This window comes from Polyodon spathula, chromosome 1 (genome assembly GCF_017654505.1).
Source record: "Polyodon spathula isolate WHYD16114869_AA chromosome 1, ASM1765450v1, whole genome shotgun sequence".
In the NCBI taxonomy this organism is placed as follows: Eukaryota; Metazoa; Chordata; class Actinopteri; order Acipenseriformes; family Polyodontidae; genus Polyodon; species Polyodon spathula.
The window spans coordinates 82091591-82101724 of record NC_054534.1 but is presented as its reverse complement, the minus strand read 5'-3'; the positions used below and the strand labels follow the sequence as shown (position 1 = coordinate 82101724).

The following is a 10134-nucleotide window of genomic DNA, read 5'->3' as shown; positions in this document are numbered from 1 at the left end:
GCTATTTCTGTGAACCTATGTTGCCTTTCCTCTCCATTGCAAATTGCTGAATTTTTTTCTTGGCTATTTTATTTATTTATTTTTATAAATTGCTGACAATTCCTGATACCAATATGGAATCAAGGTTGATACCGCGCTCAAGTTTAAACATTTTTTATTTCTTTCAATTGAAAGTATAACACATTTGCATTGCCTAGTTCTTACCATTTCAGTAGGTTTGCTTTTTTAAACTGGATTCTGGTCGCATTGTAGGCATGGCTGAGTGGGGTGTTCGACTGTTTATTATTTAGGGTTACTCTGCCAATTCTGATTCCACTGGACTAGTACAGACAAGTCTATATGCAAAAATATCAACCCACATTTTATTTAATAATCCAGGCTTCTAAGGAAATAAAACACACACATTTCCACAGTAAATAATGTTGCATAAAACATTAGTTGTACAAACTGTTTGAAAACACAGTTTTATTAATGGTGGCAAAAAACAATTAAGAACTCCAAGCACAAAAATACTTTGTATTTACATAAACGTGTCAGTAAAATACAACATGTGAACAAAACACTTAATACAACTTTAATTATGAGAACTTTAACCACAGCATTATCTTCGAATATAAATTTTAAGCAAAAAGAAAAAACTACTTTGGTAGTTTACTGTAGCTTTATTGGTGCATTGTTAACAAAAACATTCTAAAAAAAAAAAAATAATTCCAAATGAACAGTATTTAAGAAATATGTACAACTAACCAAAAATAACAAAAAACAAGGAAACAGAACTCTTCGCTGCTCCTACTAAAAAAAGACTAACCCACAGATGTACCAATTACAAATTAGTACACCGTTTACATGTTTAAAAACAACACACGTTACTTACAAATCAGCTAAATTTGACCACACTAGTATTTGTGTCCCAAGCAAAAGTTATAGGCCTAGGTTTAAAGTTCTCAAAGTTAGGTGGGCCTTAAAGCTTAAGGTTTCGATGTGTCAAAAAATAAGGGGTACACTCAAAGAGCTTCACAGAAAGGATTAGGACCTGGAAACGGTGAAAGCAGATGAATCCAACTCTGATCTAAGGATTCTTCAAAATTGTGAGTTGAGTCACAAAGAACTTACTAAACACTTCAAACATTTTGAAAAAGGCAGATTATGAATAAAACCAGGGAATATTTACTGAATTCAAACGCAGTTGGTCTGTTTGCACTTCTTTTAAAAATAAAGCCATTCATTTTATGGTCTTTCAACCAAATCTACCAAAATGTGTACTGCTGTACATGCAAGGCTTTGGAGAAAGGATTACAGGAGGTGTAACAGTTTTAAAACACATCACATTTTAATATAAAAAATAAACTTGGTTTAAAACTTTCAAGTATCTACCAAGTTTTGAATGTCAAATATGGGGTACAGTCACAACAAAGTCAAAATGTCTGAAAAGATCTGTAATTAAAACGAAATAAAAAACAGAACAAAAAGTAAAATACAACAGTTCTGTTGCTGCGATATTAAACAGTGGCGACAGTTTCCTCCGCTTTCAGTCTAGTTTTCAGGCAGACGCGCCACCTTCCTGCTGTTTCTCAGAGTCCTCTTCAGTCTGTTCTTTTCCAGCACTGGTAATACACAAAGGGAGACTCATTGCAACAGCTCATGTTCAGTCCAGCAGTTAGTTATTTTGGATCAGTTTTTGGGCAATAACTTTTAAATGGAATGAAGTTTATATTAGGGATGCACCGATAAAATCAGTAGCCTATCGACATGGCACCGATGGAAGGAAAACAAAACAAAAATCAGCAACTAGCAGTTTTTGTTATTTTAACCGATAAATGTATGCTTGAATTTCTACCAGCATAGAACTAAATGTTTAGTCAGGCGCGCTTATTATACTAATTTCGCAAGAAAACTGAGACTGTCATTTTCCGAGTGCTGTATAATGTGTAAACAACCAGCAGCAAATATGTCTTTCAAAAAAATAGCGGTGTTTGGATTTTTATTTTATTTTTTAGTCTTAAGACAATAGGATAGACGAGTTGCGTGCAGCAAAACAGACTTGATGCTTTATTAAATCCAACAATGAACTGAGTAGAATATTGTTCTGAGTCTTCTTAATTAGCGCAGAAACAGATTACTGTGCCATCTTTTGTTAAGTAACAAATTCAAGTTTGACTGAATTTTGTAAACGGAAAATGTTATTTTTATGGCATTTATTTATTTATTTGTTTGATTAAGTGAACAAATTTAAGCTGTGCTGCATTTAGGCAGTGTATGTTTAAAATAAGAATTTAACAAAAGCTGTTTACATTGCGTAGACTACTTTTTTCCCCCTACTGTACTGTATAGGTAGAAGTTATAATATGCAATGTTTGACACTAGGTGTCTATAAAAGTTAATGTCACATTATATTTTTTTCTACAGAAGTGTTTAGTACAAATGCAAAATGCTATTTGTATGACTGTTGTAAACCAAATGTATAAATTGCTGTCAAGCACACAATATAATACTACTACATTGTATTCATTTTCTGAAGTAAAATCGAGTAAACGTTACCTACTCATTTGTCATAAATACAAGTAAACAATGTTAACTTGACATTTATAATTATAAAACAGTTTAAATATAGGCCATATGCCTTGTTCTAGTAGTTTACAATAGCTTACCTGCACTATTTATTATTAAAAATCGGTATCCAAATGGTATCGGCCGATATGGGTAGATAACGATAGGCTATCTGTATCTTTATTGGTGCATCCCTAGGTCATATTTGGCAGAGAAAATAATGGACCTGTAAAGTTTTGTTGGTCACCCATCATGGGTAAATGAAAATTATAAAACGGATCAGAGATTTACTTTTACCTGGTTGGTCACTGAGGTCCCCAATATCTGGTAAAGGACCTTGAATGTAATTGTTAAACTATGTTTAATCTCTGTTCCAAATCAATCTGCTGAAAAAAAAAAGTATATACAGCATAACATTTTTCTATTTTACCTTTTTCTGCTTTTTTAAATTTTTTTTTTTTTTTTTAAACAGCTGAATTTCTATTAAATTGAGTTACAAGAACATGACTCACACAGCACCCCCATTTAGTTAAAAAGCCTGTCACTGACAATTATTGATGGTAATTTTATTTGTTTAGATTGGCCCGAATGTTTAAGAGGATCAAAATAAACTGTGTTCATGTTAATATTTATGCAAACGAAGACTGATTTGCGTGGTTTACTTATTTTAGACATACGTACACATATATAAAAATAGATAAATACATACATTAATTAGTATGTCAGGTGTGCTGCGTTTAACCAAATCACAATACATGTTTTCTAAATGCAGTTTACCAGCCTTATGCCTATATTACTCAGGATTTCTTTCTTCAGACAATATTTAAGAACTGAAGAAATTTAGAAACATCGTAAGAAAAACTGAATAACTGAACTTCGAGTTTTGTCCTAAGGCGACTTTCATGAATACGGCCCTAGGTGTCCTCAGAGTTGGTCAAAAGGAGAGGACGTCTAGTAACCTCCCAGATGTGGACTAGTTTTCAGCAAGGAAAGTTGTTAAATTCAAAATTAAGTGTGATGTTCTGGCCAGAGAGGGTGCTTTTGTGGATGATTTCTAAACAATCAAACTCTGATGTAAAGAACTTGGATGTAAAGATGGAGGAAGAACCTGCACATTGTCCACATCACATAACCATTTTGTCCCTTGAGTGATATATATTTCTATATATCTTCAAATGCTTAGTTCAAGGAATCATTTAAAAAAAAAAAAAAAAAGCAAGGCCTTTGATCAAAGAGTAGGTACTGTATATTGATGTCAAAGATCCCAATATAACCACAGGATCCAGCAGACTATTACAACGAGTAAAAACACCCATCATACCATTTAAGATTCCCAAACTGTGCAATAGTCAGAAGGCCACAATACTACATACAGTGCCTACAGAAGTCTACACGCCCATTAACTTTTTTCACATTGTTGTGTCAATGCCTCAGAGTTTCATGCACTTAAATGAGGTTTTTTTCCCCCCACTTATCTACACACCATACTCCACACTAAGGGGAAAACAATTTCTCAATAAAAACTTATTAAATACAAAACTAAAAAGATCATAATTGGTTAAGTCTCCACCACCCTCAGTTAATACTTGGCTGAAGCACCTTTAGCAGCAATTACAGCTGTGAGTCTGTTGGGACAGGTCTCTACCAACTTTGCACACCTAGATTTGGCAATATTTGACCATTCTTTACAAAATTGTTCAAGCTCTGTCAAGTTCCTTGGGGAGCGTTGATGGACAGTAATCTTCAAGTCATGCCACAACTCTGACTGGGACATTCAAGGACATTTACCTTTTTGTTCCTTAGCCACCCCAGTCTAGCTTTGGCTGTGTGCTTTGGGCCATTGTCATGCTTAAAAGGTGAACTTCCATCCCAGTTTCAGCTTTCTTGCAGAGGGCAGCAGGTTTTCCTCAAGGACTTCTCTGTACTTTGCTCCATTCATTTTCCCTTCTATCCTGACAAGTGCCCCAGTCCCTGCCAATAAGAAACATCCCCATAACATGATGCTGCCACCACCATGCTTCACAGTAGGGATGGTGTTCTTGGGTGATGCGCTGTGTTGGGTTTGCGACAAACATAACGCTTTGCATTTAGGCCAAAAAGTTCCATTTTAGTTTCGTCAGACCACAAAACTTTTTGCCATATGGCTACAGAATAGGAGTGTTTTTTTTTTGCATACTTCAAAACAGGATTCAAGGTGGGCTTTCTTGAGGAATGGCTTCCATCTTGCCACCCTACAATATAGGCCAGATTTGTGGAGTGCTTGGGATATTGTTGTCACATGCACACTTTGACCAGTCTTGGCCATAAAAACCTGTTGCTCTTGCAAAGTTGCTACTGGCCTCTTGGTAGCCTCTCTGATCAGTCTCCTTCTTGCTCGGTCATCCAGTTTGGAGGGATGGCCTGATCTAGGCAGGGTCTTGGTGGTGCCATACACCTTCCACTTCTTAACAATCGTCTCGACTGTGCTCCAAGGGATATTCAAGGTCTTTGATATCAGCAGAGGGAACCTACAGGAACTGCTGAATTTATCCTGAAATCATGTGAATCACTACAGTTTAACAGGTGGAGGCCACTTAACTTGGTGTGTAATTTTGAAGGCGACTGGTTACACCTGAGCTAATTTAGGATTGCTATTACAAGGGTGGGGACGGACACTTAACAAACCAAGCTATTTAAGTTTTTATTTAATTAATTTTCTACAAAATCTACAGAATATTTTTTTCCACTTGGAAGTTGTGGGATAGGATGTGTACATATATGAAAATAAACTTTTATAATGCATTTTAATTCCAGGCTATAAGGCAACAAAAAGGTGAAGATTTTGAAAGGGGGTGTAGACTTTCTATAGGCACTGTATATAAAAACAGGTAAGTGGAGCAAACCTGGCATCTCACCTGCTCTGTTCTGCACTGCCGGTGGTCTCTTCTTTATCCTGGCCCTGCTGGGATGGATTTTTCTCTGCAGGACAAACATCTCCATTCATTCCCTTGGTGTCTTAACAAAACAGGGATTTCAAAATAAACACATTTTAAATAAATAAATAAATAAATAAAAATCACAAGATGCTATAAGGAAATGAACAGGGTGGTGTTGGCAGGCGGGGGTGGGGGTCCACCTAACTCCTGTAACAATAGTTGTTTTATCCCAATTATCTAATTAACTCCATGTTTACACACACAGGCTGGATAACCTTTAAGTACCTGTGCTTAGTTCTTTGGCTTGCTCAGCTTTCTTGATGGCCCCTTTCTTGGCTTCCTCGTGCTGCCTCTGCTCTGCAAGGGACTTGTTCAGCACTTGAGTGATGACAGAATCACCCTCCCCAACGAGGAACATGGTTTTAAACTTGTTGTACAGCATAGTGGCTTTATCCATGATATCCTGGCTGGCTTTGAACCTACGGATCTATCAGATACAGACAGACACCAGAATAAATTTTGCTTTAGACATGGCTACCATGCATGGATTTTCTTAAAAAAAAATCTACATAACCGTCACCAACTTATTATACTTTTTTAATTAACAGGAGGTTAACAGTTCATTAGTATAAAATTATTTAAAATATCTTGATACATCTACTGCATTTTTCACTCAATTCATAAAGTATCTGTTTATATAGTAACTGTACTACTTGTACAGGAATGCTTTCACATTAAAATGAGCATCTGTAACGGTTTTTGTAATGACTATACCTCTTGGTAAAAAAAAAAAAATCCTTGGTTTTAATATGCCACCTACTGGTACATTTGAGGAGTTCCACCTAATGCCAAACCTTTTTGAGAGTTGCAATAAGTTCACTGTGCTTTTGCAGATGCTGAGTTGTAACCTGGAGTGTTCCGAGCTCATCCAATGCCTCAATGCACTTTTTTACATCCTGAAATTCAAAAACATCTGTTTCATAACCACCTACAACTGTACACCACTACTAAAACAAACAACCATGATGTCACTGGAGACATTAGCTATATACTATGGTCATGTCCTTAGTAATAAAATTCCTCTGTTGCAGTTATAAGAATGAACACTCAGTGCTGTATCCAATATGCATTAAAGCAAACTGGTCAGTAAAGAGTTTAGTTGACATATGGGTTTCAATGTTTCAAAGCTGTGTGCAAACAAGTCTCCCGAAATTCCATGTGCAACTTACTGGGCTGTCTATCTTCAGTGATATTTTGATTTCTCCATGTAACCGCTGAAGCCTTGAGTCGGCTGATAAATCTAAAGGGTAAAACATATAAAAAAAGAGGAAATAGGGCTCTAGATTAAAACAAAATCCTGGATTAAAACATGGGTTTGTCAATACATAAAATATTAGAATATTCTATGTAGTGAGTTATATTGCAGAATTCCCTTGGAAATGGTATACTGGTGTCATGGAGTTTCTTTTTGAAAATCCCTTCAGCAATCGTATCAGCATCACTGACATCGTACTGGTTAAATTATCAGTATGTATAACCGAAAGAAAAAACAACTTAAAATTAACTAACATACCACGGACTATGCAGCAAACCTCACCTTTTTTCTTTTCTTCTGGCTTCTTTCCATCCTCTTTGCTTTGCCTTTTATAAGGAATTAGAAAAAACAAATTCATAGCCAGTCAACCATACAAACTGTGAAACTAAGTTTAGCTTGGTTTTATTGTAATATGCCAATAATAGCATCACTTTGTGGCAGAATACCACATTTGCACAATATTTCACAGAAAATGTAATGTGTTCATACAACTCAACTACCTGCCTTTCATATTCAACTTGCTTTATTAGACTGCTACAGTGAATTTCATTAAGACTTCAATGAAAAGAAAGGCCTTTTAAATGCACACTTCTAGACATGGAGGATCATACTCACTCTGAAGCCTTTTGCTCTTCAAGTTTACGTCTCCTTTCATCCTTTTCTATCTCCAGCATATCTTGCTGTGCTTTTAAGATGTTGCGCCTTTTGGCAGCTGCAAACCTATCATTCTTGTTTTTCTGTTACATTTAAGAAGGGTAAGGTTAGTTATCTACAGTAATAAGATCAGTCCACCCCATCTGTCTGTCTCATAAATAAGAATGTCTAATATTAACTATCCTTAAAAGGGTGTTCTACAAAACATACAATAGTTTTAAAATGTGTAATATGAACGCATTTAAATCTTTGATATACACAAACTATAAGCTCACCCTACAAGTCTCTCTGTTGACACCTCTAGCTGTACAGGAAACCAATATGGCACTCAAAAACTGTAAACTAAGTATTAAAATTGTGCCCATAACTATTTCTTTTCATTAGAACAGTTGGTTATTATTGGCTATTGGTTTCACAGACCCAATTGGCACTTAACTGTTGTTATCCGAGGTAGGGTAATATAAGGTTTGTGCTAATCAAGGTCTGTGAAATCAGCCAGTTACGACAAGTTTTTTTATACATTTCATGAGAACAGTTAACATATAACCTGTCACTCATTTATAAACACAGCAATGCCGTTACCTCTCCATCTTCTTCAGAGTCGGACGAGGTCCCTCCCTTGGCATTTTTTCTCCGTTTGACCTCTGGTTCTTTCTTGCTTTCTTTCTCCCCAGTGTCTGTGGGCTTTTCTTCATCCTTTCTCTTCCTCCCATCCTTTTTGTCTTCCTCCTCAGATTTCTGTGGCTTTGTAGGTTTCTCCTCCAACCCTCGCTTCATCTTCTCTGGTTCACTCAAATCCCTTCCGAACAACAATTAAATCCTTACAACCGTTTTCTTTTGGGAAATGTGAAAGTGAAGGAACTTCCTGACCCATCAATTAAATTAGCACCGTTACTATCAATTGTGTAGATATTGTAATGCTTAAACTATGAAGCAGAAATAATTACTTATTGGAATTAGGGGATTGATTATTTTAAAATGTACATTTCTTTTAGAGAATATATCCTTTCACAAATTATAAATATTCCTTTATGGCTTCAAAGGCCAAGCCATCTGGAAGAACAGCATCATATTAATCTTTAGAGGTTATGCATGCCCTCAGATCTTTCCCTGCACAGTTGCATATTAAATGTACACATTTTTTAACATGGATTGACAATCTGCCATGTTACATAGCATCTGCCACAAGCAAGGTATCGCATGCTTGGCACAATGATGATCAAAATTCAACGTTTTGCACGCAGTGTTCTTTCATGCGCTGAAGATACTCAACAAAAAGATTGACATACTTACACCTCACTCCCAGAGGTAGGAGGAAGAGGAGGAGACAGCAGCTTTTCTGCTTTAGGTTTCCTGCCTCGTCGTTTGGGAGTCACAACCTCAGCAACTACAACATTAAATATAATTTTTGTGTGGGTTACCAAACAATGCTTAAACTTAAACATTTTGTTGCAGCATAGAATAATTACCATAACTAAGCATGAAATAACTGTTTAGTGTAAGGAAAAAGTTCTGATTTCTCTTCATGAAATAAAGTATGGTTGATTTGGATGTTTGATGTGAACAAACCACACTGCAATTTAATTTGCACTACCCCTCCATACATGGAATTTAAAACACAAAATAAACAGTAAAGCAAATCATGTTTTACCTGGGGGGCTGGATACAGGGCTGGCAATTACTTCATCCCTTTCAGATTCTGGTTCCACATCCACAATCTAAAGAGCAGAATTAAAAGAGAAATGTAAAATAGTTGACAATTTTCTGCCGTTCACTCATTCTTCAGGACTCCCACAGTTGGTAAAAACCATCATATCTGGCTTATATTATTATATGGCTAGGATTCTTATGTGGATCTCAGAAAAGTCTTATTATGCTAAGTTTCAATTTAACAAGACACCTACCAAAATGGACATACATTTTACTGAAATCAAAGAATACATCTGTTTACCAAACATCAAGAAAATAACTACTGTCTCTATACAGAAGAAACTTACACATAGGTCAGCCAAGTTAAAACAAAAAATGGCATTGAAACTGCTGTAATGGAACTTGGTGAATTATTTAGTGGTTTCTTTACCTTTTTCTTTCTTCCTCTTTTGGCTTTCACTGGGGTGTCAGATGCAACTTTCTTGGTAGTGTCCTTAATGAACAGCAATTACAAGTTAACATAATGCTTCTTGTATTGTGTTTGAACATTGCAAACACAGTTAAAACATTAACTCGAGACAGCAAATATGTACTATATATTCTATCCATTTATATAGCATGACTGTTTGTAATTGTATAATTCATTATAGTACTAAAACTGTTACATGCATGTGTACAACACTACAATTTGTAGTCAAATGTTTACCTATCCCATTGGAAATGGGAGAAGTTACAAGAAAGAGGTTTCAGATGATTGGCCAATATCTTTTGGTGTGCTATGTAAACCATTTTACCATATATTGGAAATAAATGTCATGTGCCATTAGAGGAAAAACAGCCCCACAGAAGGATATTACCACCTCCATGCTTGACAGCAGGCATGGTGTTTTTTTCTTTGTAAGCCTCACCAGACTTTCTCACCAGAGGTTATTACTGTAATCTGATACAACACTGAACTGAACTTTAAATTGCCCATTTTATAAGCACAACACCCTTCAGGGCACACAGTGAAATTTCAGCACTTCATAGGTGGTTCCTATTGTGTGGCTGTCA

The 10134-nt window shown here is 35.9% G+C and overlaps 1 protein-coding gene across 5 annotated transcripts in view; it reads right to left on the bottom strand.

Annotated features, from left to right (window-relative positions):
* Positions 1-350: 350 nt before the first annotated feature.
* The window catches only part of LOC121323141 (PC4 and SFRS1-interacting protein-like), a 33850-nt gene continuing 24066 nt past the window's right edge, over positions 351-10134 (bottom strand). For all 5 annotated transcript variants that reach the window (XM_041263957.1, XM_041263987.1, XM_041263967.1 and 2 more), the window contains exons 6-16: positions 9512-9574; positions 9083-9149; positions 8725-8818; positions 8014-8230; positions 7393-7514; positions 7060-7103; positions 6692-6762; positions 6317-6418; positions 5748-5949; positions 5442-5541; positions 351-1604 (exon numbers count right to left, since the gene is read on the bottom strand). In XM_041263957.1, the coding sequence (XP_041119891.1) occupies positions 1541-1604; positions 5442-5541; positions 5748-5949; positions 6317-6418; positions 6692-6762; positions 7060-7103; positions 7393-7514; positions 8014-8230; positions 8725-8818; positions 9083-9149; positions 9512-9574 (1146 nt within the window). In that variant the 3' untranslated portion in view covers positions 351-1540. The remainder of the gene's footprint in view (positions 1605-5441; positions 5542-5747; positions 5950-6316; positions 6419-6691; positions 6763-7059; positions 7104-7392; positions 7515-8013; positions 8231-8724; positions 8819-9082; positions 9150-9511; positions 9575-10134) is intronic.